We start from the raw sequence: 16805 nt of genomic DNA, 5'->3' as shown, positions 1-16805 counted from the left end.
CATGCAGTAGGTTCTATAATATAACGATGGACGGCTCCTGAAGGAGTTAGGGAGCTCTGTTGAAAAGAACAACATCCTTCAGCCAGGGGAGGAACAAAAGTCATCCAAGAGAGATATCTTCAGACATTCGTACATTTCCTCTCCCATCTTGATTGGGGCTTCTGGGGGCTGAAACAACTCTTTCTTACCTTGACCAGGGTCTCCAGCAGGTTCCTGCACACCAGCTTCTTGTCTCCAACGGTCATATCTGACTTCTTCATGAGGACTCTGTATCTGTTGAAGAAGTCTGGGTACGTCCACCTGGAATCACAGAGGACTGGCTGAGAATCAAATATATCAGAAAAATATCTGTTTTAAAATCCTTAGGAGTCAATTGACAATCTAATTAAGATAATAAAAATGTCTCCATCAAAATCAGTCTCTCACTAACACGAGGGTGATTTCCGTTTTGCTCTACAACACCCCACAAGTGTCACCTGGGCCTCATCTGAAGGTAAATGTGGTAAAAAAGTATATATTTCATCAGCTTTTTAAAAAGAATGTATGAAAGTAGTTTTGTACCAACAAAAAAAGGGGTTAAATGTGTGTCCAAAAAAAGTATATATTTCATCAGCTTACTTATAACTCCTAAGAATAGGACAGATACTTCAAAACATTATTTCTTCTGATACATTTTTTCACTGTCTGTTTATGAACATCTTAGTCAATGTGTTTCTATAGGCTACAGTAGTAAAATTCTATATTTTATCAAATCATTTTCCAATATATATTTTTGATACCTATACAATAGGTGTCCTAAAATTCTAAATAAAATATCTAACTGATCCATGGTATGACCATCTTAAAAAATTATATATGCATTATATATGCTAGTTTTATAAATCCCAGTGGCGCATTGCTCTCCTCCTGTTCTCCCTCAGGGAAGCACGCATCTCAGGAGAGACGGAATTCAATGTCACCCCTGCTTAGGAGATCGAGAAAGCCCATGACATCACAGAGGAGTACCTTAACAATCACATTCTATTCTATTTTAATATATAGAATAATAATATATGCCATTTAGCAAACACTTTTATCTAAAGCAACTTACAGACTTGTGTGCATCATTTTTGGGGGGTGGCCCCAGCGGGAATCAAACCCACACCCCTTGGCATTGCAAGAGCCATGCTCTACCAACTGAGCCACAAAGCACTACAACTCATTTCTGTGCTTCGACTATCGCACACTGCAGAGAGCGTAACAGTAGTGCTCTGTGTATGAGAAGCATCTTACCTTGATGGGTACCCAGCAGCACTGATGCGGATGGTCTCCAGGACTCCACATGCTCTCAGTTGCTGCACAGCTCTCCTAGACTCAAACCTGCAACAAAGACAGGGACAAAATACCTTTTGTTTTCAGTTTAGATTTATTCATTGAACCATTTTAAAAACAAGCACATACATAAAAAAATAAAAAATACATGTAAATGAGTAAAATCATCAAGGACAACACAAAGTCTGACTTATTTTCATTGTGATCCTCTTGTGACAAGATGGCTCGGCAAGATCAGCAAAACAGTTTTACACTGTATGCAGCAAACACTAACACAAACAACACTTATACAAAGTTTCTAGATTGTTCCACCATCACAATGAAATCCCACTTGCATTCTGGGAAGAGGGATAGTTACAATACACAGACAAGTAAAAGCTGTTCCTCTCTTCCTACCTGAGCTTAAACTTCTCTTTCAGCATTGTGCACATCTCCATTAGGTAGAAGACAGAGACATTGAGAGGATGTGAATGTTAGTCGGCTCGGTGCTGCCTTGGCAGACTGACTGCGTTTCCTTCCATACAGCCTTCAGTATGTTTGCTACAGTCCAGCTACAGCATGTGACTCACGCAGGCACACCATTCGATTTAGAGACCTTCAATAGGCCCTTGTGCTGAAGAATGTGTCAAGAAGATGCCAACATAATCTGACCTCTGCTTCTTTCTTGTTATTCTGAAGTAAACATTCTGCCTACAATGTGTGCTGTTTAAGACCGATACACTTCCTAAACCGAACTCTCAAATCAAAAGCCTGTGGGTATCTGCATTGACAACGTCCCATCTTACATAGGTCATTGCATTTGTTATATTTAGTGTTTTCTCAGGAGTTAGGATATCTAGTGTGCTGGTTTAAATGTCCCATTCTACACTGCTTATCAAGACAACATTGATTATTGAGTCTTTATTTTGGATGAGAGTTTCCAGTAATAGTCAACATGGTTGTGCCAGGGTGAGCAAGAGAAACATGTATGATTAAGATTAAAGGTAGACTCAGCGATATGGCATAGATGCAGAAAGTAAATTTCCACAACAACTAAGAGCTTTGAAGCGTGATGCTCAACTTCTCAGCTGTTTTGGGTCCAGTAGCTACCACACTGTGAACAGCATGAAGTGAACCTGTGCACATGTGCAGATACTGTGTGTGACTGTGTGAGAGCAAAGTCTTGCATCTCGCTCATCTCAATATCTGCGGTGCTGCGCGTAGTGATGTCATTTCACAGAGTCTACCTTTAAGACGACGATCACTTCATACGTCAACTGTACCAAGGTCCAACCAAAATGTAACTCCCGCTTCATCCCAACCCCTCCCAAAGACACGCATACATAGGCTTGGGTGGGGGGGGGCTGACACACTGGGTGCCCATGGGTGCCTATGGAGCAGTTGTTGTGGGGGGCACAACGACAGGCAATGGCATCTTTGATATCAGATACCCCCTGGTTGCTAGCTCACTTCAACAGATTTTCCCCGTCGGACCCGGGATTCAATCTGGCAACCCTCTGTTTACTGGCTCACCCCTCTAACTGCTAGGCTACCTGCCACCCCAGAGTTTGCACAGTGCTGAAGGGGACTTGAGAGTTACTCAACAAGAGAGAGAGAGAATCAGTACCTCAGGCTACACTAGGGCGAAGGCAACCAAAGAAAAAACACAGCATGCACACCCAGGTGATGTCGCTCTGTCTCTCCCACACAATACTCTCTCCTGACTGTCTTTCCACCTGTCTACATGCATGTTCTTTAGAGTTCTATTACATATGGAAATATTACCACACCATGACCGTACCACTTGTTTCTTAAGCTGTGGGAGACCACAGGCTTATAGATCTGATTAGGGAAGGGAGTCAAGGTATGAATATTTACTCACGAGAATGCCTCCTTCTCATCATTAGGCTTGATGCAACGCACATAGTGGGGGGTGGTGGCATTCAGGGTCTCCATGAGAAGCTGCAGGGAGCTACGGAACTACAGTAAACAAACACAGAAGGGGATGAGAATTGCCGCAAACGAATTAAACATCTACGATGGGGAAAGTTCATACTCCCCACAAAATTGTCAAAATACAGACTTGTTATGTCATTGCTTTCTATTGAAAGGTTCAATACACTCTTTAGAAATGCACTATGACAATGGCACAGACAGACTCCTGCCCAAAGGCACGTTGATTGAACTCAGGCCTCAGTGTCAGAGGGGATGCTAACCTGGTGGCCCACGGTTTTCCTATGCTCCTTGTTGGGGACTTTGGGTGTTGGTTTGGACGCCCGCACGTTGACCCTGGAGGACTTGCTGGAGGAAGATGTGGAAATGCTGCTGTCTTTATTAGTGTCCTGGAACAGATCTGCCATGAGCTGGAACTGGGAGATGGGGGACAAGTTAATCACATGAATCATTCATATGTTTAGCAGCGGGTTTCATCCAAACAACTTATCATAAAACAGATTATATTATAACCCATTTTACAGCTGGATAACAACATCAAATCCCCAAACCACACCAAAAGTGGTGTGAAATTTCTACAAACGTCTTTTTCATAAGATACAAATCGTGCTATACTGCAGGATCCAGTGAAATAGCAGTGTGTGTTAAAGAACATTGATGAGACAACAGTATTGAAGAGTATGAATGGACGGAACGTCAATAAACCAGCGTTCAGTGTTCAATTAGGACCATTCTATAATCACATCTCCTCAGCAGAACCAGTGAAGGGGACCAACCAAGCAGCAGCATCAGATCTGTTCATGACAGATAGAGGTGTACGCAGAGGGAATACTGATAATGGCACATACATATTCCTGTCACAAATACGGCTGGTGTGACAAGACTAATGACACAATCCAGTCCCACCATACATACTGATAACTATTCTCTCATACTCCTCCCTGCCAAACTTGCCAAGAGTGTCTCATTCTGACATGAACATTAACGTTCTTCAGGAAAATGTTTCCTTCATAGCTTTGTAAAAAAAAAAGAAGCTCTCTGTAAGCTGGATTGTATTTATGGTCCTTCTATGAAGATTCATGGAGATTCCTTGCTCCATCCTTCTCCTCAGGCTTGGGGCTTGAGTTTGCAGGGCTGTCAGGCTGTGAGATATTACAGTAATGGTCCATTGTGGAAAGTATTATCAGCTGGAGGAAGTTTCATGACCCTCACGAGTCCTCTAAGGCTCCAGTCTGTTGACAGGTTTCTCTGTCACTGTCATCCTCAGCTAGATATGAGGGTTTAATGAGCTAGGGCCTCAGAGACGACTATGGTGCAAGAAAGATAACTGAAATGACAGGTATAGAGACAGAAATGCAGTACAGGATATTTTACAATATTGAGACTGCCATCACCAGGGGTGGGCCTATTATGTCTTCATCACTGCTTTTGTTTAGCAAACCTTGACTGCATCTGAAATGTATTTGTTCTATTCAGTCCTTCTGATACTCCTCCGTGCTGTTCAACAGAGCTTGGTGTCTTTCTGATAGAAAATTCATTTGTTTCCACAGACAATATGCTTTTAGGCAGAACATGAAATCTCTCCTTGCCTCTCAATATTCCCTCTCATTTATATTTTTTTATTTATTTTTTATTTCACCTTTATTTAACCAGGTATGCAAGTTGAGAACAAGTTCTCATTTACAATTGCGACCTGACCAAGATAAAGCAAAGCAGTTCGACAGATACAACGACACAGAGTTACACATGGAGTAAAACAAACATACAGTCAATAATACAGTATAAACAAGTCTATATACAATGTGAGCAAATTAGGTGAGAAGGGAGGTAAAGGCAAAAAGGCCATGGTGGCAAAGTAAATACAATATAGCAAGTAAAACACTGGAATGGTAGTTTTGCAATGGAAGAATGTGCAAAGTAGAAATAAAAATAATGGGGTGCAAAGGAGCAAAATAAATAAATTAATTAAATACAGTTGGGAAAGAGGTAGTTGTTTGGGCTAAATTATAGGTGGGCTATGTACAGGTGCAGTAATCTGTAAGATGCTCTGACAGTTGGTGCTTAAAGCTAGTGAGGGAGATAAGTGTTTCCAGTTTCAGAGATTTTTGTAGTTCGTTCCAGTCATTGGCAGCAGAGAACTGGAAGGAGAGGCGGCCAAAGAAAGAATTGGTTTTAGGGGTGACTAGAGAGATATACCTGCTGGAGCGTGTGCTACAGGTGGGAGATGCTATGGTGACCAGCGAGCTGAGATAAGGGGGGACTTTACCTAGCAGGGTCTTGTAGATGACATGGAGCCAGTGGGTTTGGCGACGAGTATGAAGCGAGGACCAGCCAACGAGAGCGTACAGGTCGCAATGGTGGGTAGTATATGGGGCTTTGGTGACAAAACGGATGGCACTGTGATAGACTGCATCCAATTTGTTGAGTAGGGTATTGGAGGCTATTTTGTAAATGACATCGCCAACGTCGAGGATTGGTAGGATGGTCAGTTTTACAAGGGTATGTTTGGCAGCATGAGTGAAGGATGCTTTGTTGCGAAATAGGAAGCCAATTCTAGATTTAACTTTGGATTGGAGATGTTTGATATGGGTCTGGAAGGAGAGTTTACAGTCTAACCAGACACCTAAGTGTTTGTAGTTGTCCACGTATTCTAAGTCAGAGCCGTCCAGAGTAGTGATGTTGGACAGGCGGGTAGGTGCAGGCAGCGATCGGTTGAAGAGCATGCATTTAGTTTTACTTGTATTTAAGAGCAATTGGAGGCCACGGAAGGAGAATTGTATGGCATTGAAGCTTGCCTGGAGGGTTGTTAACACAGTGTCCAAAGAAGGGCTGGAAGTATACAGAATGGTGTCGTCTGCGTAGAGGTGGATCAGAGACTCACCAGCAGCAAGAGCGACCTCATTGATGTATACAGAGAAGAGAGTCGGTCCAAGAATTGAACCCTGTGGCACTCCCATAGAGACTGCCAGAGGTCCGGACAACAGGCCCTCCGATTTGACACACTGAACTCTATCAGAGAAGTAGTTGGTGAACCAGGCGAGACAATCATTTGAGAAACCAAGGCTGTCGAGTCTGCCGATGAGGATGTGGTGATTGACAGAGTCGAAAGCCTTGGCCAGATCAATGAATACGGCTGCACAGTAATGTTTCTTATCGATGGCGGTTAAGATATTGTTTAGGACCTTGAGCGTGGCTGAGGTGCACCCATGACCACCTCTGAAACCAGATTGCATAGCAGAGAAGGTATGGTGAGATTCGAAATGGTCGGTAATCTGTTTGTTGACTTGGCTTTCGAAGACCTTAGAAAGGCATGGTAGGATAGATATAGGCCTGTAGCAGTTTGGGTCAAGAGTGACCCCCCTTTGAAGAGGGGGATGACCGCAGCTGCTTTCCAGTCTTTGGGAATCTCAGACGACACGAAAGAGAGGTTGAACAGGCTAGTAATAGGGGTGGCAACAATTTTGGCAGATCATTTTAGAAAGAAAGGGTCCAGATTGTCTAGCCCGGCTGATTTGTAGGGATCCAGATTTTTCAGCTCTTTCAGAACATCAGCTGAATGGATTTGGGAGAAGGAGAAATGGGGAAGGCTTGGGCGAGTTGCTGTTGGGGTTGCAGTGCTGTTGACCGGGGTAGGAGTAGCCAGGTGGAAAGCATGGCCAGCCGTAGAAAAATGCTTATTGAAATTCTCAATTATGGTGGATTTATCAGTGGTGACAGTGTTTCCTATCTTCAGTGCAGTGGGCAGCTGGGAGGAGGTGTTCTTATTCTCCATAGACTTTACAGTGTCCCAGAACTTTTTTGAGTTAGTGTTGCAGGAAGCAAATTTCTGCTTGAAAAAGCTAGCCTTGGCTTTTCTAACTGCCTGTTTCCCTGAACAGCTGCATATCACGGGGGCTGTTCGATGCTAATGCAGAACGCCATAGGATGTTTTTGTGTTGGTTAAGGGCAGTCAGGTCTGGGGAGAACCAAGGGCTATATCTGTTCCTGGTTCTAAATTTCTTGAATGGGACATGTTTATTTAAGATGGTTAGGAAGGCATTTTAAAAAATATCCAGGCATCCTCTACTGACGGGATGAGATCAATATCCTTCCAGGATACCCCGGCCAGGTCGATTAGAAAGGCCTGCTCGCTGAAGTGTTTCAGGGAGCGTTTTACAGTGATGAGTGGAGGTCGTTTGACCGCTGACCCATTACGGATGCAGGCAATGAGGCAGTGATCGCTGAGATCTTGGTTGAAGACAGCAGAGGTGTATTTAGAGGGGAAGTTGGTTAGGATGATATCTATGAGGGTGCCTGTGTTTAAGGCTTTGGGGGGGTACCTGGTAGGTTCATTGATAATTTGAGTGAGATTGAGGGCATCAAGTTTAGATTGTAGGATGGCTGGGGTGTTAAGCATGTTCCAGTTTAGGTCGCCTAGCAGCACGAGCTCTGAAGATAGATGGGGGGCAATCAGTTCACATATGGTGTCCAGAGCACAGCTGGGGGCAGAGGGTGGTCTATAGCAGGCGGCAACGGTGAGAGACTTGTTTTTAGAGAAGTGGATTTTTAAAAGTAGAAGTTCAAATTGTTTACATGCTCTTTTAATGGCTGTTTCATTAGTAATGCTGAGGAGAGGACATTAGGAGAGAGGAAGTCAATATGGAAGAAAGTGAAAGGGCTGAATACTAACACCAGATGAAGGGAACTAAAGTTGGTATTTGTCCCAAAGAGAGTGAGTGGCAGTGGAATTAACTGAACTCAAATGAATGAGAAAGCCAATGCACACTTGGTTTATATCGCAAAGGTCATGCAGAGAACATATGCTGAAGTTAGGTTCCAATCCAGCAGTTTGAGTTTGGCTTGGAGAGGCAGGAGTCAGAGGACATCAGAAAGAGTGTGTGTATGTGTGTTGTGATTGTGACAGTTCATCTGCAATATAGTAGAATGTTGATATAACTGCTTAATTAACATTCAATGTATTTCAAATTAGAATGTAAAGCAGGATTTAAAACAAGGATTTATGTGAAGTGTTGACAAGTTGTCAGCCTGGCTTTAAACAACAACTCTATCTGATAGGAGCTATACTACCCAGAATATGAACCTGTGAAACGCTTTCAACTTGCTTCTTTCTAAATCATGTAACTTATTTGCGTAGTTACACTCTGTCCCAAAACTGAAGCCTCTTTAAGCAGTAAACTCATTTGGTAAAAGCTTTACAGCGCTGCTTTTCCAAGAAAGAAGTCCATAAATGCAGTAAAAGCCAAAGGGTTGGATGTTAAATCCGGTAAAGCTTAAAAATAAACTTCTTTCTCCAGTTAAGTGGGCAGTGTGTTTAGTGTGAGAGGTGTCCACTATATGATATAGGAAATAAGCAGGAGTATTATTATGGCTGTGATATTGTGCTCGTGGTGTAAGGATATTATTCTCTCTCACCTTGCTGGCCTTCAGAATGTTAATCTGTTCCTCGTAGACAGTGTCTCTGTTCTTCTCCAGGAACCCGTCACACTGGTACTCAACCTGCCAGGGGACAGAGGTAGACATAATGGACTGCACTTATAGAAACATACAGTACATCTAAATACAGCGACAACTAAATAAGCAAACGTTTAATCAACTATGGTAATTACAGTGCCTTCAAAAAGTATTCATACCCCTGACTTACTTCACATTTTGTTGTGTTACAGCCTGAATTCAAAATTGATCAAATATTTTTGTTCCATCAACCATCTGCACACAATACCCCATAATGACAAAGTGAAAACTTGTTTTTTAGAAATGTCTGCACAAGTATTGAAAAATAAATACAGAAATATCTCATTTACATAAGTATTCACACCCCTGAGTCAATACATGTTAGAATAATCTCTGGCAGTGATTACAGCTGTGAGACTTTCTGGGTAACTCTAAGAGCTTTGTACACCTGGATTGTACAATAGTTGCACATTATTTTTTTTTTAATTCTTCAAGCTCTGTCAAATTGGTTGTTGATAATAGCTGGACAGCCATTTTCAAGTCTTGCCATAGATTTTCAAGTTTTAGGTTATGTTCCTGCTGAAAGGTGAATTTGTCTCTCAGTGTCTGTTGAAAAGCAGACTTAATTAGATTTTCCTCTAGGACTGTGCCTGTGCTTAGCTCTATTCCATTTATTTTTATCCCCCCAAAAATCACTAGTCCTTGCCAATGACAAGCATACCCATAACATGATGAAGCCACCACCATACTTAAAAATGTGAAGTGCGGTACTCAGGGATGTGTTGTGTTGGATTTGCCCCAAACAAATTCAGGACATGAAAGGGACATTTTATGTTTTGCAGTTTTACTTTAGTGCCTCATTGCAAACAGGAGGCATGTTTTGGAATATTTTTATTCTGTACAGGCTTCCTTCTTTCACTCTGTCATTTAGGTTAGTATTGTGGAGTATCTACAATGTTGTTGATCCATCCTCAGTTTTATATCACAGCCATTAAACACTGTTACTGTTTTAAAGTCACCATTGGCCTCTTATTTTGTGACGTTTGAAGCACATTTTTACTCCTGAACTTATTTAGGCTTGACATAACAATTGAACACTTTTTGACTCAAGAAATGTTAGGTTTTAAATTGTCATTCATTTGTAAACATTTCTAAAAACATAATTCCACTTTGACATTATGGAGTATTATATGTAGGCCAGTGACACAAAATCAACATTTAATCCATATTAAATTCAGGCTGTAACACAACAAAATGTGGAAATAGCGAAGGCGTGTGAATACTTTCTGAAGGCACCATTTATACAATTATGGACTCTGGATGGTTGTTGGGTCAAATCGCAGAAGAGCCACACAATCCTGCTGTTGGGCTCTTCAGCAAGCCACTTACAGGAACTGTAATTGCTTAACTAACTAAACAACCAGCTGTATATCAAATTATTTAATGTATGATGCAGTTTAAACAGAAGCATTTGCTGAGAACAGAAAATTATGAACCAGATTAGTTTATATTCTGAGTTTATGAAAGTGTTCATTCAGATTTTGAGTAACATGGGGAAATGAGTGCAGGCATTGATTGTAAGGAGATCCCTCTCAGTCAGAGTCTATTGTCGTTCCCATTTGTCTGTCCATCAGCAGCCCCAGCCTCCAGGCCAATCCGGTCTAACACTTTACCCTAGCTCTCTCCTCTTTCTCACAGATAGGGTTGCAGGTTGTTCTCATTATACCAGGATGTGAGATAGAAAGAGCAGTGAGTGAATGTAGGTCCTACACGTTTTCACTTGGAGAGAGAGTTAGACGAAGAGAAACACCCTATGGGAATCGGTTTAACGCCATCTTAGCAGAGGAGAGCTGGGGACATCCTCTCTACATTAACAGGACTCTCATATACCTCGTTTGTCATGGAAATTACCATGTTAAATAAAGGACAATGCTATGGCTGCCTGCCTTTCATCTATTTACTCGACCCACATTTGGCATCAGATACACAGCCAGCACTTCACTGGGGAAGTCTGTATTTAAAGTGCTAGCTCCTCTAAGTAGGAGCTAGTGTTGCTCTCTGAGTTAATTAGAGCTTGTGTTATAATGAGGAGCGGAGACACTGTAGGGCCACTGAGCTCACTCACACCAACAATATACAATACTCACACCAACAATATACTTACACCAACACTATACAGTACTCACACCAACACTATATAGTACTCACACCAACACTATACTTTGTTATATCTGGTGTACTTCTCCTGTCCTATTCGGTGTCCTGTGTGAATCTAAGTATGCGTTCTCTAATTCTCTCCTTCTTTCTTTCTCTCTCTCGGAGGACCTGAGCCCTAGGACCATGCCCCAGGACTACCTGACATGATGACTCCTTGCTGTCCCCAGTCCACCTGGCCATGCTGCTGCTCCAGTTTCAACTGTTCTGCCTTACTATTATTCGACCATGCTGGTCATTTATGAACATTTGAACATCTTGGCCATGTTCTGTTATAATCTCCACCCGGCACAGCCAGAAGAGGACTGGCCACCCCACATATGCTCTCTCTAATTCTCTCTTTCTTTCTCTCTCTCGGAGGACCTGAGCCCTAGGACCGTGCCCCAGGACTACCACGACATGATGACTCCTTGCTGTCCCCATTCCACCTGACTGTGCTGCTGCTCCAGTTTCAACTGTTCTGCCTTATTATTATTCGACCACGCTGGTCATTTATGAACATTTGAACATCTTGGCCATGTTCTGTTATAATCTCCACCCGGCACAGCCAGAAGAGGACTGGCCACCCCACATATGCTCTCTCTAATTCTCTCTTTCTTTCTCTCTCTCGGAGGACCTGAGCCCTAGGACCGTGCCCCAGGACTACCACGACATGATGACTCCTTGCTGTCCCCATTCCACCTGACTGTGCTGCTGCTCCAGTTTCAACTGTTCTGCCTTATTATTATTCAACCATGCTGGTCATTTATGAACATTTGAACATCTTGGCCATGTTCTGTTATAATCTCCACCCGGCACAGCCAGAAGAGGACTGGCCACCCCACATAGCCTGGTTCCTCTCTAGGTTTCTTCCTAGGGTTTGGCCTTTCTAGGGAGTTTTTCCTAGCCACAGTGCTTCTACACCTGCATTGCTTGCTGTTTGGGGTTTTAGGCTGGGTTTCTGTACAGCACTTTGAGATATCAGCTGATGTACGAAGGGCTATATAAATACATTTGATTTGATTTGATTTATACTTACACCAACACTACACAGTAGTCACACCAACACTATTTACACCAACACTACACAGTAGTCACACCAACACTATATAGTACTCACACCAACACTGTATAGTACTCACACCAACACTATACTTACACCAACACTACACAGTAGTCACACCAACACTATATTACACCATCACTATACAGTACTCACACCAACACTATACAGTACACACACCAACACTATATTACACCAACACTATACAGTACTCACACCAACACTATACTTACACCAACACTATACAGTACTCACACCAACACTATACAGTAATCACACCAACACTATATTACACCAACACTACACAGTACTCACACCAAAAATATATTAAATGAACACTACACAGTAATCACACCAACACTATATTACACCAACACTAAACAGTACTCACACCCACACTATATTACACAAACACTATACAGTACTCACACCCACACTACACAGTACTCACACCAACACTATATAGTACTCACCAACACTATACTTACACCAACACCACACAGTAGTCACACCAACACTATACTTACACCAACACTACACAGTACTCACACCAACACTATATTACACCAATACTATACAGTTCTCACACCAAAACTATATTACACCAACACTATACAGTACTCACACCAACACGATATTACACCAATACTATACAGTACTCATACCAACACGATATTACACCAACACTATACAGTACTCACACCAACACTATATTAAACCAACACTACACAGTAGTCACACCAACACTATATTACACCAACACTACACAGTAGTCACACCAACACTATATTACACCAACACTGTACAGTAATCACACCAACACTATATTACACCAACACTACACAGTACTCACACCCACACTATATTACACAAACACTATACAGTACTCACACCAACACCACACAGTACTCACACCAACACTATATTACACCAACACTATACAGTATTCACACCCACACTATACAGTACTCACACCCACACTATACAGTACTCACACCTACACTATACTCACACCAACACTGAAGCAGTTTGGTTTAAATACGTTACCTTGCTTAAAGGGTCAATCTGCAGTTGAAACAATAACAAACCGCCACGCCGTCACTGATTTGGTAAATAACTGAGATGGGGCTAGAGAAATGTAATCACTCTCAGATTAATAGACAGAGCTATGGATGCAAGGACTGACCATCCATGAGATTACACTAGATACACCCTCTCCGAGTTGGGCATCTCCGGCGCGGCCCACGCTTGGATTGCGTCCTACCTGACAGGTCGCTCCTACCAGGTGGCGTGGCGAGAATCTGTCTCCTCACCACGCGCTCTCACCACTGGTGTTCCCCAGGGCTCTGTTCTAGGCCCTCTCCTATTCTCGCTATACACCAAGTCACTTGGCTCTCTCATAACGGTGGTCCTGTGTAGCTCAGTTGGTAGAGCATGGCGCTTGTAACGCCAGGGTAGTGGGTTCGATCCCCGGGACCACCCATACGTAGAATGTATGCACACATGACTGTAAGTCGCTTTGGATAAAAGCGTCTGCTAAATGGCATATATTATTATTATTATTATAACCTCACATGGTCTCTCCTATCATTGCTATGCAGACGACACACAATTAATCTTCTCCTTTCCCCCTTCTGATGACCAGGTGGCGAATTGCATCTCTGCATGTCTGGCAGACATATCAGTGTGGATGACGGATCACCACCTCAAGCTGAACTTCGGCAAGACGGAGCTGCTCTTCCTCCCGGGGAAGGACTGCCCGTTCCATGATCTCGCCATCACGGTTGACAACTCCATTGTGTCCTCCTCCCAGAGCGCTAAGAACCTTGGTGTGATCCTGGACAACACCCTGTCGTTCTCAACTAACATCAAGGCGGTGGCCCGTTCCTGTAGGTTCATGCTCTACAACATCCGCAGAGTACGACCCTGCCTCACACAGGAAGCGGCGCAGGTCCTAATCCAGGCACTTGTCATCTCCCGTCTGGATTACTGCAACTCGCTGTTGGCTGGGCTCCCTGCCTGTGCCATTAAACCCCTACAACTCATCCAGAACGCCGCAGCCCGTCTAGTGTTCAACCTTCCCAAGTTCTCTCACGTCACCCCGCTCCTCCGCTCTCCACTGGCTTCCAGTTGAAGCTCGCATCCGCTACAAGATCATGGTGCTTGCCTACGGAGCTGTGAGGGGAACGGCACCTCAGTACCTCCAGGCTCTGATCAGGCCCTACACCCAAATAAGGGCACTGCGTTCATCCACCTCTGGCCTGCTCGCCTCCCTACCACTGAGGAAGTACAGTTCCCGCTCAGCCCAGTCAAAACTGTTCGCTGCTCTGGCTCCCCAATGGTAGAACAAACTCCCTCACGACGCCAGGACAGCGGAGTCCATCACCACCTTCCGGAGACACCTGAAACCCCACCTCTTTAAGGAATACCTAGGATAGGATAAAGTAATCCTTCTCACCCCCCCCCCCCTTAAAATATTTAGATGCACTATTGTAAAGTGGTTGTTCCACTGGATGTCATAAGGTGAAAGCACCAATTTGTAAGTCGCTCTGGATAAGAGTGTCTGCTAAATGACTTAAATGTAAAAAAATGTAAATGAGATTGGATGTTCTCGTTTTAACCATGTTTTGACGCAATACAGTGTTAACAATTGCATTGTTTACAAACTAAGGGATAAACAAGCTTCTATTTTGGGTTCTGATGGGGTAAGACAGTTGGACTAAGCTCATGAGACATGTATAAATTATACTCTTCGAGAATCAATGGGTATATATCATGAATTTAAAAGTAAAAAATGGATTTTGCAATCGCAGATTGACAGTTTAAGGCCAATGATGACCTCAACCAACAACCTTGGGGTCATCAAATGTTCACCTAACTGAAGAGTCATACATACAGGTCTACCCACCTTATCAGCAAAGTGAATGACAATGAAAGATGTGTTGGACATCCGTGGTTTCTGGAAATGGACGCTGCTTGATAGGCGATCGTACAGCTTCTGGCACCAGTTCTGATCTGTCCCTTTTGGCACCTGTAGCAGCAGCGGATGGAGGAAAAGAAGGAAAGAGAGAGAGATGATATAAAACCATGGAGGAAACCAAAACGTTCTACCCACATTAACTGTGCTCAGAATCCTCATTATTTTGAGGTTGTCCCAAATTATCGTCAAGAACTTCAAAGGGCTGCGGGATGAGACAGGATGAGTGAAATAAATAAGTAATCTGTTTTGTTCCAAAGGCCTTAACTCATAAAGATCTGGATGCAGGCAGTGGAAACAGAAGCAGGTCACGGTGTGTACATTACAGCAGGATGAATCCCATTAACTGAGGCAAGATGTTTAAAATGCTGGGATCAGCAGTACGCTCTGCTCTGCTCCCCACTTCAACCCCTGAGACTACTCAAGTGCATCCTGCACTATAACTCCTCCCATGGCCAATCGTCCTTATAAACCTCCTCACTAATAAGTTATGAACTATGTACTCTGGAGCTCTGTAGTAAAGACAGTGTTGATTTAGGACTAAGACAATATATGTAAGACAGGGTGCTCCACCTTGCACTCCTCATCCAGCAGGTCCAGGATTCCCAGCTTGGCCTCTATGACATCGATACAAGGCTGGTTGTCATAGAAGTCTATGAGCGTCCAGGGGATCTGCTCCTTCATGTACTCCTCCTGCTCCAGCTTGAACACATGCTGAGGACACAGAGAGGAGACAACTACACAGTGAGCTACAGCCCAGCAGGTTATCAGTTAGACTAAGTCATTAATTATTTCACTTCAATAAATACATGTTGAGTCATGAGGTTCACAGCGACAAGTTCTCACGTCTCCTCGACAGAACATTGGAAACTAAGGTAAAGGGTAGGTAGACAGAGTCATTAGATCATTTATTTTGGTACTGTAGCTTGTTTTTGGTCACAGGTCCAGGATTGGCTGAATAACTGCAACATTTATCTGGAGCCAACTCTGCAGATAGCACTACTCGGTGATTTGAAAACTCTGTCAAATCGCTGAATAATATAATAATACTTTAAGAATTTTTTAAAATCTTTAACTTACAATCTGTAGAATAGATGAGAATAGAAAGGTTCAGAACTTTTGTGAAACATCACAGCACAGACGAAAAATATATAGCAAATAGAAATCCAATATGGATGGTGTTAAGATATAGATGAGAGGGGTTGAATACTTATTTTCCACCATAATTTGCAAATAAATTAATTAAAAATCCTACAATGTGATTTTCTGGATAAAAAAAAAGGTTTGTCTGTCATAGTTGAAGTGTACCTATGATGAAAATTACAGGCCGCTCTCATCTTTTTAAGTGGGAGAACTTGCACAATTGGTGGCTGACTAAATACTTTTTTGCCCCACTGTATATAAAATTGGACGATTAATCGGTATCAGCTTTTTTTTGTCCTCCAATATATATCCACACACACACACACACACACACACACACACACACACACACACACACACACACACACACACACACACACACACATACTCAGTTGAAGTCGGAAATTTACATACACCTTAGCCAAATGCATTTAAACTCAGTTTTTCACAATTCCTGACATTTAATTCTAGTAAAAATTCACTGTTTTAGGTCAGTTAGGATCACCACTTTATTTTAAGAATGTGAAATGTCAGAATAATAGTAGAGAGAATGAATTATTTCAACTTTTATTTCTTTCATCACATTCCCAGTGGGTCAGAAGTTTACATCCACTCAATTAGTATTTGGGAGCATTGCCTTTAAATTGTTTAACTTGGGTCAAGTGTTTCGGGTAGCCTTCCACAAGCTTCCCACAATAAATTGAGTGAATTTTGGCCCATTCCTCCTGACAGAGC

At 42.7% G+C, this 16805-nt stretch overlaps 1 protein-coding gene across 2 annotated transcripts in view; it reads right to left on the bottom strand.

Annotated features, from left to right (window-relative positions):
- The window catches only part of LOC123999602 (unconventional myosin-Vb-like), an 84064-nt gene that overhangs the window by 34340 nt on the left and 32919 nt on the right, over nucleotides 1-16805 (bottom strand). For both annotated transcript variants that reach the window (XM_046305520.1, XM_046305521.1), the window contains exons 12-18: nucleotides 15501-15641; nucleotides 14859-14981; nucleotides 8656-8739; nucleotides 3507-3659; nucleotides 3173-3270; nucleotides 1273-1359; nucleotides 189-300 (exon numbers count right to left, since the gene is read on the bottom strand). In XM_046305520.1, coding sequence (XP_046161476.1) covers nucleotides 189-300; nucleotides 1273-1359; nucleotides 3173-3270; nucleotides 3507-3659; nucleotides 8656-8739; nucleotides 14859-14981; nucleotides 15501-15641 — 798 coding nt within the window. The remainder of the gene's footprint in view (nucleotides 1-188; nucleotides 301-1272; nucleotides 1360-3172; nucleotides 3271-3506; nucleotides 3660-8655; nucleotides 8740-14858; nucleotides 14982-15500; nucleotides 15642-16805) is intronic.

The sequence above is a fragment of the Oncorhynchus gorbuscha genome, linkage group LG16, assembly GCF_021184085.1.
Source record: "Oncorhynchus gorbuscha isolate QuinsamMale2020 ecotype Even-year linkage group LG16, OgorEven_v1.0, whole genome shotgun sequence".
Lineage (NCBI taxonomy): Eukaryota > Metazoa > Chordata > Actinopteri > Salmoniformes > Salmonidae > Oncorhynchus > Oncorhynchus gorbuscha.
Note: the sequence above shows the minus strand (reverse complement) of the source record. Positions and strands in the feature narration are given on the sequence as shown.